The following is a 15278-nucleotide window of genomic DNA, read 5'->3' on the forward strand; positions in this document are numbered from 1 at the left end:
CCCCATTTACATTTACCCCTGGCACCCCAAATTTACCTACTACTCCCTCCATAACATTTTTACCCACTTTAGCACTGAAATCCCCAACCACCATTACTCTCACACTTGATTCAAAACTCCCCATGCATTCACTCAACATTTCCCAAAATCTCTCTCTCTCCTCTACACTTCTCTCTTCTCCAGGTGTATACATGCTTATTATAACCCACTTTTCACATCCAATCTTTATTTTACTCCACATAATCCTTGAATTAATACATTTATAGTCCCTCTTTTCCTGCCATAGCTTATCCTTCAACATTATTGCTACTCCTTCTTTAGCTCTAACTCTATTTGAAACCCCTGACCTAATCCCATTTATTCCTCTCCACTGAAACTCTCCCACCCCCTTCAGCTTTGTTTCACTTAAAGCCAGGACATCCAGCTTCTTCTCATTCATAACATCCACAATCATCTCTTTCTTATCATCTGCACAACATCCACGCACATTCAGACTTCCCACTTTGACAATTTTCTTCTTCTTATTCTTTTTAGTAATCTTTACAGGAAAAGGGGTTACTAGCCCATTGTTCCCGGCATTTTAGTTGACTTTTACAACACACATGGCTTACGGAGGAAAGATTCTTATTCCACTTCCCCATGGATATAAAATGATATACCTGAAAGAATCCTTTTGGGTTAGTCTTCGAATCTCTTGCAACTTTAACCTCATAATCTCTTTTTGCTTTTCTAATTCCTTTTTTTATTTCTCTCTTTAACTGAATATATCGATTTCTTAATTGCCCCTCTCCTCTTTTGATTTGCCTATATATGCCTCTCTTTTGACCAATTAGATATTTTAATCTATTGTTCATCCATTTAGGATCATTTTTGTTTGATCTGATTTCCCTATTTGGAACATAATTTGACTGAGCAGCTAGAACTATGCCCTGGAAAGCGTCATATCGGCATCCATCACCACCTACCTGATCCTTAGTTAGGTCATTCCAGTTCAGCCCACCTAAGTAATTTTTCAGTCCTATGAAATCAGCCAAGCGGAAGTCAGGGACAGAGACTTGATTGTCATTATTAGGGGAATTCCATGATATATTAAAACTGAGTGATTTGTGATCACTTTCCCCAAGCTCATCATTAACCTCAAGATTATTAATTAGTGTTTCTCTACTGGCAAGAACCAAGTCAAGGAGGTTATTTCCCCTAGTTGGCTCTGTCACAAACTGTTTTAAAAAACAATCCTGGATCGTATCAAGAAAGTCACCTGACTCTAAATTTCCTGTCAAATTGCTCCAGTCAATCTGTCTATAGTTGAAATCTCCCATTAGCACAACATTTTCGTTTGTAGATGCCTTACGAATTTCGTCCCATAGAAGTTTACTGCACTCCTTATCAAGATTTGGGGCCCTGTAAATCACACCCAAAATTAGTTTTTCTCGGCCCTCGAGAAGCTGTAACCAAACAGATTCAGTGGCTGACGCTTCTAATTTTATATCTTGTCTAACACAACAATTTAAATTGTCTCTGACATACATTGCTACTCCACCACCTTTCCTGTTGACCCTGTCAGTGTGGAATAATTTATAGCCTTGTATGTGACATTCAGAGGGCATCTCTCTATCTTTCAGATTGAGCCAGGTCTCTGTTATAGCAATAATATCTATGTTTCCTGCACTTGCAATTAATCTTAGCTCATCTATCTTATTTCTTACACTCCTGCTATTAGTATAGTAAACCTTAAGGGAGCTAGTCCCTTGCTGCCCTCTGCTATCCCCCTTTGTTTGCTGACCTGATCTACTGTTTTTATTTATAACTTCATGCTGAATGCCTTTTATACATTTACTGTTTCCAACCCTAGTGTTGCAACCTGCTTGTTTCCCACACACACGCATACCTCTATCTTCTATCAGTTTAAAATCATAGGCATTTCACCAATGGCCTTCTCAATCGAGTCTGCAAGTGCTACCACCCCAGCCCCAGAGAGATGTACCCCATCCCTTGCATACATATCATGTTTGCCATAAAAGTTGTTCCAGTTGTCAATGAATGGGATTGCAAGTTCCTTGCAGTATCTGTCTAGCCAGCAATTTACACCAATTGCCCTAGACAACCATTCATTTCCTACTCCCCTTCTAGGCAAGATGCTATATGATTGGGATCCCTCCCTTAGACTTAATGAAATCTATAGCTGACCTGTACTTATCTAGCAGCTCTTCTCTCCTACCCTTCCCAATATCATTTCCACCAGCACTGAGACAGATAATGGGCTTGTTCCCATTATCTGACATGATATTATCCAGCCTGTTGACTATGTCCCCAACACCAGCTCCAGGGAAGCACACTCTATCTCTCATCTTCTTATTCCTATTACAAAAAGCACGGTCAATATATCTTACCTGAGAGTCACCAACCACAAGAATGCGCTTACCTCCATTAGCAGGGGCAGTAGTACCCTTACCTTCACTGGCCACTGAAGTACATTCATCCTGAAGAACAGAAAAGCGATTTCCTACCTTCAGATCTTCACTCTTAACTTTCCTTACTCTGATGCGCCTCCCATTACTGTGAACCACTCGCCACTTGTAGAAGGTGCTGGGCTGCACCTCACTGCTGGTAGCCGTTGCTACCTCCCCACCTACAGCCTCCTCACAGCGAGAGACAGACTGCACCTCACTGCTAGAAGCCTCATTTCCCACAACTCCAGCCACCTCACACTCTCTCCCAGACCCATTGAGGTGGACCTTCAGCCTCCTAATCTCCTCCTGGAGAAGCAAGACCTCCTCCTTCAACTCTCCAACCTCAATTTTTAAAACACTGCAGAAGCAAGCCATGCTTTGTAACCGTCCACGCTAATCCCCAAAGCAGCTCAGGGTCTGTGACCTCACGTGACGACTGACCACTGACCACTGGTGGATTACTATAAGCAGTTGGAAATACATATAATAGGTAGTGGATTACTATAAGCAGTAAGTTTTTACGAGGAGAACAAGGCTCAGGTTAGGGTAAGCAAGAGAGTGGGACTATTTCCCAGTAAAAGTAGGACTTAAACAGGGATGTGTGATGTCATCTTGATTTTTTAAAAATATTTACGAATGGGGCTGTAAAAGAAGTGAATGCTAAGGTGCTGGGAAGATATGCGGGAGCAAAAGACAATAAATCTTATATAAAGTGAGAGTTGCCACTGCCATTCTATGCTATTAACACACTTCTTTTGGGAGGGTATGTAAAAGAAGGAAATTAAAAATGAAGAGAAAAAAGCAAGTTGATGAGAGCAACAACAAGCCTAAGCAATGAAAGATCAGAATATCAGACTGAGGAGAGGGAATATGGTGGGAGAAGATGTCAGGAGATGGGTCCATGAAAAACAAGGTAAACCATAGAACAGAGGGGAGAGGAGAGAAATTTAGGTGGTATGCTGAGGCATCTACTGAAAGAGGTTTATCTATAAAGGAATGTACCAGGGTATAGTAATAGTATATAGATGTGAGGCAGGCTTTGAACACTGCACCAAAGAAGAAGCTAAACTTTCAGTGTAGAACTCAGAAGACAGGTGAAGGAGTCAGAGGACTGAAGGGCTAAAGAAAAACACTATTTGTCTTACCCTTTCTTGTGCATGACTTATGGTTTGTCTTTGACTATACAGGTCATTCAGTATCTGTGCCCCAATGTGCTCAGTTTCCAAAGCAATCTTGTGACCCTGTGACAATCGCACAGATGTTCGTTCCAAGGTCTCAGTGTTGTCGAGGAGTGATTGTCGCTGCTCTTCTCCAACACTTACACCAGCATACCCATCTTCCAGAAGCTCTGCTCTCATACTAGCTGTAAAAGATATGATATACAGTGTACTCGAACAGCTCCACACTCGAACAATTCAGTATCTGAATGCTTTGTTCGGTAAACAAATCACTCAGTAGTCGACCGTTTGCTTGGCACTCCACCAAATAAACACAACTTGCCAGAACTTTGGTGTAAACTATTTAGCATTTTTTTTTATATTATTTGTATAAATAAGTCACCATGGGGCCTAAGAGGGTTAGTGATAACAGACAACCAAAAAGAAAATTGGTTGTGAAAAATTTGTTCTGTACTTGAACAGATTGGCACTCAAAGAGACTTCTGGAACCAATTAAGTTGAGTGTCGAGGTTCCACTGTATATATTATATGCAGACACATATATGTATTTTAACATTATTCACTGAGGTAAAAAGGGGAATGAATGAGAGTACGCTGATACCAACACATTTATATGGGTGTGAAGCATGGGTTGTGAATGTTGTGTCTGAAGACAACATGTGGTGTATATATTATGCAGAGAATTCATAGCTTGGAGGTGCAGAGTTACTAGAAGTATTATCCAGAGGGCTGAAAAGGGTTTGTTTAGGCAGTCTGGACATTCAAAGAGGGTGGAGCAAAAAAAGAATGACTTGGAAGGTGTATAAATTTGCAGTGGGGGGAAGGCAGGGTAGGGGTCACCCTAGGAAAGCTGAAGGGTTTTCTAAAAGAAGTTTTGTAAAAGAGGTTTTGTGCACAATGGTCTTGGACATCCAACAGATATGTATGAATGTGTTAGAGAGGAGTGGAGGCAAATGGTTTTGGGCTTGAAGAGCTGTTGGAGTGTGAGCAAGGTAAGGTAACACTTTGTGAAGGAATTCAGGGAAACCAGTTAGCTGGATTTGAGAGGTTTGGGATATTGGTTGTTTGAAGTGACATCTGAACTGCTGTATCTGGGCACCTCTGCAAAGACAATGATTATGTGTGAATGATCGTGAAAGTGTTGAATGATAGTGAGAGTGTTTTTTTTTTTGGGGTCACTCTGCCTTGGTGGGAGACGGCTGAAGTGTTAAAAAAAAAAAATTATTAGAAGTCACCTTAATGAGTATAATCTGATTAATGAGTTTCAGCATAGATTCAATACAGATCGTTACTGTCTGACAAATTTACTAACATTCTTTAATAAAGTATTTGAGGCAATAGATAATGATAAAGAATATGTTGTGGTTTATTTGGATTTCAGTAAGGCTTTTGATAGGGTACCTCACAAAAGGCTAAGAAAAGTGGCAGCTTATGGATAAGAGGTAAAGTTCTAACATGGATCGAGGCTTGGCTGACCAATAGAAGGCAGCAAATTTACATTAATGGGTTAGGCCTGAATGGGGACTAGTCACTAGTGGCATTCCACAGGGATCAGTTTTGGGTCCACTGTTGTTCATAATTTACGAGTGACACAAGTAAATTTGCTGATGACACAAAAATAGGGTGAATAATAGATTCTAAAGAGGACAACAATGAACTTAGCAGAATTTAAACAAATTAAAGTTATGGTCTGAAAAGTGGCAGATGCAGTTCATTGAGGACAAGTATAAAATCCTAGTGCTTGGGAATGAAAATAACCCTAATAAACTAGGTGATGTAGAGCTTAATCATACAGAATGCAAAAAAGACTTGGGAGTCATGGTAAGCAGAGATCTGAAGCCAAGACAACAGTGACTAAGTGTGTGCAATAAGGCTAACAGCTTACTTGGATTTACATAAAGAAGTGTAAATTAATTAAGAATCAGAAAAAATGGTTTTAAATTAGATAACTTTAGATTTAGAAAGGATGTAGGTAGGTACTGTTTTTCAAACAGTTTTCAATGAGTGGAACAATCTGCTGAGTAGGGTAATTAAGGCTTAAGACCTTGGGCAGCTTTAAAATGAGATCAGACAAATATATGAGTGAAAAGGACTGGGTTTGATTAGTACCTGAGATACTGAAGCAAATTCTTCAGCAACTCTGGGACAGATGCAAGGGTGGTTTTGACAAGGACCTGCCATGCATGGGCCAGTAAGCCTGCTGCAATGTTCCTCTATTCTTATGTTCTTAAATTGTTTCAGTTCTGTGGAGATAGCAGGTTAGAATTCCTGCTTCAAAGCTGAGCATGTCATAGATTCACAGCTGTGTGTGTGTCACAGACTCACAGATGTGTGTGTGTCACAGACTCACAGCTGTGTGTGTGTGTGTCATAGGTTCACAGCTGTGTGTGTCATAGACTCACAGCTGTGTGTGTCAAAGATGACAACTAAAATGCCAACAAGGGCTGGGTTAACTCCATAACTATCAAAACGCAGATCTATACTGTTACCGCCAGCACTCCAAACGTAGATCAACGTTTTAGTTTTCTTGCCTCCAAATTTGGCACGATTGGCCCAAGATGCCTGGTCAGTATAGAATGGGTCTTAACACTCAGTGTGCACAGTATTAAAAAAATCTGAGACCACTTAGTACCTTGTGGGAGCACCAGTTCAAATGAGCTCCAGCTAGAGCAAACAGCTTGGCAAACACCAGGGATTCACTAATGTCATGTCATATTAACACTCCCCTTTAACAGGAAAGTGATGTTGACCGTGAGTTTAGTGGCTTTGAGACAGATGTGGCCACATGCTATTGCCTATTAAATCTTAAGTTAGTCCTAAGTTTGCCCAAGATAATTAGATTTGTATCAAATTATATATCTAATAATGTATGCAATAAGATCACAGTAAACAGGTGATTTTAGATCTGATTTTGATTTGAGGAAATATCAAAAACCTCAATAATAACCTGTGTGCAACATTTGTGCAACATCCTTTCAATTTTGATACCACTGGTAGTGTCATCCTTCCAGAATGTCCTATAACCTATGCCTTAAGTAAAGAGAAACAATTCTGGAACGTGTCTAATACATGTTCAACAGGCTGGGTGGCTGGCTTGCAGGGTGGCCAGTGGCTGGCTAGGTGGATGGGTGGGTGGGTGGCTGAGTGACTGATTGGCTGTCTCTATCTCTGTTTATCTCGGTCTCTATCTCTGTGTCTCTCTCTCTGTCAATAAATATGTTTGTCTATCTCTGTCTCTGTATCTGTGTCTCTGTATCTGTGTGTGTCTGTATCTCTGTCTCTCTCTGTATCTCTGTCTGTATCTCTGTCTCTGTATCTCTGCATGTCTGTTTCTCTGTATCTCTGTATATCTGAATCTCTGTGTCTTTGTATCTCTGCATCTCTGTATCTCTGTCTCTCTGTATCTGTCTCTCTCTACTCACCTAGTTGTACTCACCTAGTTGAGGTTGCAGGGGTCGAGTCCAAACCCCTGACCCCGCCTCTTCACTGGTCGCTACTAGGTCACTCTCCCTGAACCGTGAGCTTTATCATACCTCTGCTTAAAGCTATGTATGGATCCTGCCTCCACTACATTGCTTCCCAAACTATTCCACTTCCTGACTACTCTGTGGCTGAAGAAATACTTCCTGACATCCCTGTGATTCATCTGTGTCTTCAACTTCCAACTGTGTCCCCTTGTTGCTGTGTCCCATCTCTGGAACATCCTGTCTTTGTCCACCTCGTCAATTCCTCTCAGTATTTTGTATGTCGTTATCATGTCCCCCCATCTCTCCTGTCCTCCAGTGTCGTCAGGTTGATTTCCCTCAACCTCTCCTCGTAGGACATACCTCTTAGCTCTGGAACTAGTCTTGTTGCAAACCTTTGCACTTTCTCTAGTTTCTTTACGTGCTTGGCTAGGTGTGGGTTCCAAACTGGTGCTGCATACTCCAATATGGGCCTAACGTACATGGTGTACAGGGTCCTGAACGATTCCTTATTAAGATGTCGGAATGCTGTTCTGAGGTTTGCTAGGTGCCCATATGCTGCAGCAGTTATTTGGTTGATGTGCGCTTCAGGAGATGTGCCTGGTGTTATACTCACCCCAAGATCTTTTTCCTTGAGTGAGGTTTGTAGTCTCTGGCCCCCTAGACTGTACTCCGTCTGCGGTCTTCTTTGCCCTTCCCCAATCTTCATGACTTTGCACTTGGTGGGGTTGAACTCCAGGAGCTAATTGCTGGACCAGGTCTGCAGCCTGTCCAGATCCCTTTGTAGTTCTGCCTGGTCTTCGATCGAATGAATTCTTCTCATCAACTTCACGTCATCTGCAAACAGGGACACTTCGGAGTCTATTCCTTCTGTCATATCGTATCTCTGTATCTGTGTCTCTGTGTCTCTGTATCTCTGTGTGTCTGTGTCTCTGTATCTCTGTCTCTGTATCTCTGTCTCTGTATCTCTGTGTCTCTGTATCTGTGTCTCTGTATCTCTGTGTCTCTGTATATCTGTGTCTCTGTATATCTGTGTCTCTGTATCTGTGTCTCTGTATCTGTGTCTCTGTATCTCTGCATCTCTGTGTCTTTGTATCTCTGTGTCTTTGTATCTCTGTGTCTTTGTATCTCTGTATCTCTGTGTGTCTGTATCTGTGTCTGTGTGTCTGTATCTGTGTCTGTGTCTCTGTATCTCTATGTCTATCTCTGTCTATGTCTATCTCTATCTCTGTCTATGTCTATCTCTATCTCTGTCTCACAGGTACATGTAAATACAATAATACTTAGTGTAAATTACCTAGAATAACCCCCAAAATCCAGACTAAGTGCTATACTGTGCTTGTAGCTATAAGGCATAATAAGCATGAATGGCAAGTAATACACGTTTTCAATTGTTCAGGAATCAGACATGATGACTCTGCAGTGTGTGTAATACCTATTGAAAATGAAAATGTTTATTTCCTTGCAAAGCTTACAATGTGTAGTTTACAAATAAATATTAATTACAAAGAAGGCCACTAGCATGCCTGGGCATTTTGGGCAGACTAACCCTAATTCTTACTCTATATTCATACAGGTTATGGAGCAGTACATTTTAATATACAGTGGAACCCTGAGTTTCGGCTGCCCTGAGTATTGGCCGCTTCGAGTTTCGACTGCAATTTTCGGCTAAATTTTGTCCCGAGTTTCAGCCTGTGCCCCGTGTTTCGGCCGGCGTACCAGACCTATCCGCCTGCCCTTGCAGGCGTCATGAGCCAGCCTAGCTTTGTTTATCTACCCAGACAACTTTTGTTCCGAGTAGGGAAATTAGATCTACAAAAATGATCCCAAATGGATGAATAATTGATTAAAACATCTTATTGGTCAAAAGAGAGGCATATATAGGCGTATCAAAAGAGGGGATGGGCAGTTAAGAAATCAATATATTCAATTAGAGAGAGAAATAAAGAAAGGAATAAGAAAAGCAAAAAGGGATTATGAGGCTAAGGTCACAAGGAATTCAAAGACTAACCCAAAAGGGTTCTTTCAGGTATACAGAAGTAAGATTAGGGACAAGATTGGCCCACTTAAGAGTAACTCTGGTCAGATCACCGACAGTGATAAGGATATGCGTGAAATTCTCAATACCTACTTCCTCTCAGTTTTCACCCAAGAAAATACTAGCGATATTCCTGAAATAACAGATTATGTAGAACAGGATAATAAACTATGTACGATTGCAATAACTAGTGACATGGTCCTCAGACAAATAGAGAAACTAAAACCTAACAAATTCCTTGGCCCTGATGAACTGTTTGCAAGGGTGTTAGAGAAATGTAAAGAGGAACTTAGCATACCTTTGGCTAATCTTTTTAACATATCACTACAAACTGGCATAGTGCCTGATAAGTGGAAAATGGCAAATGTAATACCTATTTACAAGGCAGGTGACAGGTCCTTGGCTTCGAACTATAGACCAATAAGCCTTACCTCCATAGTGGGAAAATTTATGGAATCAATAATTGCCGAAGCAATTCGTAGCCATCTTGATAGGCACAGATTGATTAATGAATCTCAACACGGTTTTACAAAGGGGAGTTCCTGTCTTACGAATTTACTAACTTTTTTCACTAAGGTGTTTGAGGAGGTAGATCATGGTAATGAATATGATATTGTGTATATGGACTTCAGTAAGGCTTTCGATAGAGTTCCACATCAGAGGCTATTGAGGAAACTTAAGGCACACGGAATAGGAGGAGAAATTTTTTCCTGGGTAGAGGCATGGCTGACAAATAGGCAGCAGAGAGTTTGCATAAATGGGGAGAAATCAGAATGGGGGCATGTCACAAGCGGTGTTCCTCAGGGGTCAGTGTTGGGCCCGTTGTTGTTCACAATTTACATAAATGACATAGATGAGAGAATAAATAGTGACATAAGCAAATTTGCTGATGACACCAAAATAGGCCATCCAATTCATTCTAATGAGGACACTAGAGCACTCCAGGATGATTTGAATAGACTGATGCAATGGTCGGAGAAGTGGCAGATGCAGTTTAATATTGACAAATGCAAAGTTCTAAATGTTGGACAGTTAAATAACCATGCCACATATAAACTAAATAATGTAGATCTTAATACTACTGATTGCGAGAAGGATTTAGGAGTTCTGGTTAGCAGTAATCTAAAACCAAGACAACAGTGCATTAGTGTTCGCAATAAAGCTAACAGAATTCTTGGCTTCATATCTAGAAGTATAAATAATAGAAGTCCTCAGGTTGTTCTTCAACTCTATATATCCTTGGTTTGGCCTCATTTAGACTATGCTGCTCAGTTCTGGTCACTGTATTACAGAATGGATATAAATACTCTGGAAAATGTACAGAGGATGACAAAGATGATCCCATGTATCAGAAATCTTCCATATGAAGATAGACTGAGGGCCCTGAATCTGCACTCTCTCGAAAGGCGTAGAATTAGGGGAGACATGATCGAGGTGTATAAATGGAAAACAGGAATAAATAAAGAGGATGTAAATAGCGTGCTGGAAATTTCCAGCCAACACAGGACTCGCAGCAATGGTTTCCAGTTGGAAAAATTCAGATTCAGGAAGGATATAGGAAAGCACTGGTTTGGTAATAAAGTCGTGGATGAATGGAACAAACTCCCGAGTACAGTTATTCAGGCTAAAACATTGTGTAGTTTTAAAAAGAGGTTAGATAAATACATGAGTGGGTGTGGGTGGGTGTGAGTTGGACCTGACTAGCTTGTGCTGCTGGGTCTGGTGCTGTGCTCCATCCTTGAGTGGAGGTAACCAGAATGGGTGGGTTATTGGGCTAATCCAGGGGGGGGGGGGGTGTAATTGGGCTTAACCGGGAGGGGGGGGGTCATTGGGCTAATCCTGGGAGAGGACATGGACCTGCCCTGCATGGGTCAGTAGGCCTGTTGCAGTGTTCCTTTTTTCTTATGTTCTCATCCCTGAGTGAACATTACCCTGCATGCTCTTCCAAACATTTCACAATAAATTCATTGTGTTTAGTGTTTGTTTATTGATTGTGACTGTGAAATAAGCCACCATGGGCCCAAAGAAACTTTCTAGTGGCACCCCTTTAGTAAAGAAAGTGAGAAACACCATAGAAGCGAAGAAAGAAATTGTACAAAAATACGAGGTAGTGTGCCGCAGTGGTTGAGGCAGTGGTTGAGGCAGTGGTTGAGGCAGTGGTTGAGGCAGTGGTTGAGGCAGTGGTTGAGGCAGTGGTTGAGGCAGTGGTTGAGGCAGTGGTTGAGGCAGTGGTTGAGGCAGTGGTTGAGGCAGTGGTTGAGGCAGTGGTTAAGGCAGTGGTTAAGGCAGTGGTTGAGGCAATAATAAGTCCTCCCTCTCTCCTCCTCCCTATCTTCCAGATGCCAACAAGAGTCTTCAATAAAGGTACGTAAATGTGATTTTAAATGTTTATTTAAATGTTTATCTATTTCATTATTCATTTAAGTACTATATCTATCTATAATTGTTTTGTATATGTAAAACTATAGTTGTTCTTTAAAAAATGTATTTTTTTGTGAATATTTTTGTGGGTCTGGAATGGATTAATTAGATTTACATTATTTCTTACGGGAAATATTGCTTTGGCTTTAGGCCATTTCGACTTTGGGCCTAACTCCTGGAACGGATTATGGCCGAAACTCGGGGTTCCACTGTACATTATTGCATATTGATATAAAAGTTAGGTAACTGAAGTGATTAGCAAAACATATAACACTATTACAATTAGCAAATTTAGTAATGGGAATGGTTTTATCTTGGTATGATACACTGTTTCTATAAAAGCTCCTATGTTGGGAGAGTATTTCAGGCAAACTTAGGACTAACTTAAGATTTATTAGGTAATAGCTAAATTAGGAATTTTATGTTTACAGTCATTTGGGTGAGTGTAAGTATAAAACAGGGGAAATTACAGATAACGAAAGTAAGTCTATTTTGTTTTGGATGTGTTCATGATACAAAAAAAGAGAATAGGTGGTTTTCACATAGTTAGCTGATAATGGGGTGTGTTAGGGAGATAAGATGCTTTTTAAAGGTAGTTTTGAAAATGGTGGTAGAGTCTGCAGTTCTAGAGTTTTCGGGCAGGGAGTTCCAGATTTTAGGCCCTTTTATGTACACCGAGTTTCTGTTGAGATTTAGCCGGACATGAGGAATGTCATAGAGATTTTTGTGTCTGGTATTATGTCTATGGGTCCTGTTGCAACTAACAAGAAAGTGTTTTAGTTCAGGGTTAATATTAGAATTAATGGTTCCGTAAATGTAGGTTGCACAGTAGTACTTGTGAATGTTTTGTACAGCAAGTTTAGGTCTTTGAAGAGTGGGAGGGGTTGGTTGTCTAGCACTGGACTGCTTGATAATTCTTGCTGCAGTTTTTTGCTGGGTTATTACTGACTTTAGGTGGGTTGATCCCTAGGCACAAATAGCACAGGTGAGGTAGGGATAGATGAGTGAATAGTATAGTGTGAGTAGGGCTGATTGTGATACATAGTAACGTATCTTTGAGAGAATCCCAACTGTTTTGGATACTTTTTTGTTGTGTTTGATATGGGTGTTGAATTTCTGGTTGTTGTCAAGGTGCAGACCCAGGAATTTGCCCTCATTATGTTTAGCAATAAAAGTGTTGTCAATCATAATGTTCAGCTGGGCATCTGCTGTTCTCCTTCCAAACATAATGTAGAATGTTTTGTCAATATTAAGTGTAAGTTTAATGGCAGTCATCCAGGTTAATATTTTTACTAGCTCTTCATTAACCCTTTCAGGGTCCAGAGGCCAAATTTCAAAGTGTGCACCAGTGTCCAAGAAGTTTCAAAAAATAATTTTGTTATTTTTTCTTATGAAATGATAGAGAATCTTTTTCTGAAGGTAATAAAACAAAAAGTATGAAATTTGATGGGAAATTGCCGAAAATATGCTCTCGCGAATTTTGATGTGTCAGCGATATTTAAGCACTTCATTCATTCATTCATTAAAGATTTGCCAGTACTTCTGGCCCGGGTCTTCTCCAGATGGTGACCCGGCGATTTAAGCACTGACGATTTTGCCGACTTTGACTCCCATTTTAGGCCAATTACCTTTTTCCAGTCGACCAAATTCTTAGCTATTTCACTAGTATTACTTCTATTCTATCGATTGAGCACAAGAAATCGCCAACTCAACCGTTTCAACTACAAAATAGTGATTGGAAATTGGTAATTTGGCCAATTTAGTGCAAAGTTCAAAATATTCCAATTTCAATGCAGGCATTCCTGGCACTAAACTAACATTTCCTCTGTTCATTAGTAATGTGTTCAGGTTTTTCAAATGAATTCCATTTAGATTTTTAATTCACATAATGAATTTTTATTCAAACCAAAAACTAGAAGATTTACTGTCATACAATATTGTAATACAGTGGACCCCCGCATACCGATGGCACCACATAGCGATTAATCCGCATACCGCTTGCTTTAATCGCAAAAATTTTGCCACGCATACCGCTTAAAAACCCGCTCACCGATTTTCGTCCGAGACGCGTCCAATGTGCGCCCTCAGCCAGCCTCACATGTGCCGCCCGTGCCATTGTTTACCAGCCAGCCTCCGCGGTAACATCCAAGCATACAATCGGAATATTTCGTATTATTACAGTGTTTTCGGTGCTGTTTCTGGAAAATAAGTGACCATGGGCCCCAAGAAAGCTTCTAGTGCCAACCGTACACCAATAAGGGTGAGAATTCCAATAGAAATGAAGAAAGAGATCATTGATAAGTATGAAAGTGGAGTGCGTATCGCCGACCTGGTCAGGTTGTACAAGAAACCCCAATCAACCATCGCTACTATTGTGGGCACCAGAAAGGCAATCAAGGAAGCTGTTCTTGCCAAAGGTTTAACTGTGTTTTCGAAGCAAAGATCGCAAGTGATGGAAGATGTTGAGAGACTCTTATTGGTGTGGATAAATGAAAAACAGCTAGCAGGAGATAGCATCTCTCAAGCGATCATAAGCGAAAAGGCTAGGAAGTTGCATCAGGATTTAATTAAAAAAATGCCTGCAACTAGTGCTGATGTGAGTGAATTTAAGGCCAGCAAAGGTTGGTTTGAGAGATTTAAGAAGCGTAGTGGCATACATAGTGTGATAAGGCATGGTGAGGCTGCCAGTTCGGACCACAAAGCGGCTGAAAAATATGTGCAGGAATTCAAGGAGTACATAGACAGTGAAGGACTGAAACCTGAACAAGTGTTTAATTGTGATGAAACAGGCCTGTTTTGGAAGAAAATGCCAAGCAGGACCTACATTACTCAGGAGGAAAAGGCACTCCCAGGACATAAGCCTATGAAAGACAGGCTTACTTTGTTGATGTGTTCCAATGCTAGTGGTGATTGCAAAGTTAAGCCTTTATTAGTGTATCACTCTGAAACTCCCAGAGCGTTCAGGCAAAAGAATGTCCTCAAGGATAATTTGTGTGTGCTGTGGAGGGCAAACAGTAAGGCATGGGTCACTAGGGACTTTTTCTATAACTGGTTACACCATGCATTTGCCCCCAATGTCAAAGATTACCTAACTGAAAAGAAATTAGAACTTAAGTGCCTCCTGGTGTTAGACAATGCCCCTGGTCATCCTACAGACGTGGCAGAGCGACTTTATGGGGACATGAAATTCATTAACATCAAGTTTTTGCCTCCTAATACCACTCCTCTCCTGCAGCCCATGGACCAGCAGGTTATTGCAAACTTTAAAAAACTGTACACAAAAGCTCTGTTTGAAAGGTGCTTTGTAGTGACCTCAGAAACTCAACTGACTCTAAGAGAGTTTTGGAGAGAGCACTTTAATATCCTCAATTGTGTAAACCTTATAGGTAAGGCTTGGGAGGGAGTGACTAAGAAGACCTTGAACTCTGCTTGGAAGAAACTGTGGCCAGAATGTGTAGACAAAAGGGATTTTGAAGGGTTTGAGGCTAACCCTGAGAGGATTATGCCAGTTGAGGAATCCATTGTGGCATTGGGAAAGTCCTTGGGGTTGGAGGTTAGTGGGGAGGATGTGGAAGAGTTGGTGGAGGAGGACAATGAAGAACTAACCACTGATGAGCTGATAGATCAACTTCAAGAGCAAGAGGCCAGACCTGAGGAAACTGGTTCAGAGGAGGGGAGAGAGAAATTGAAGAAGTTGCCTACTACAAAGATTAAGGAAATGTGTGCA

General features: G+C 40.9%; 1 protein-coding gene across 1 annotated transcript in view; it reads right to left on the reverse strand.

Annotated features, from left to right (window-relative positions):
* Vti1a (Vesicle transport through interaction with t-SNAREs 1a) overlaps window positions 1-15278 on the reverse strand; it is a 68341-nt gene that overhangs the window by 8872 nt on the left and 44191 nt on the right. The window contains exon 4 of the mRNA XM_070085862.1: window positions 3596-3813. Coding sequence (XP_069941963.1) covers window positions 3596-3813 — 218 coding nt within the window. The remainder of the gene's footprint in view (window positions 1-3595; window positions 3814-15278) is intronic.

Source organism: Cherax quadricarinatus, chromosome 17 (assembly GCF_038502225.1).
Source record: "Cherax quadricarinatus isolate ZL_2023a chromosome 17, ASM3850222v1, whole genome shotgun sequence".
In the NCBI taxonomy this organism is placed as follows: domain Eukaryota; kingdom Metazoa; phylum Arthropoda; class Malacostraca; order Decapoda; family Parastacidae; genus Cherax; species Cherax quadricarinatus.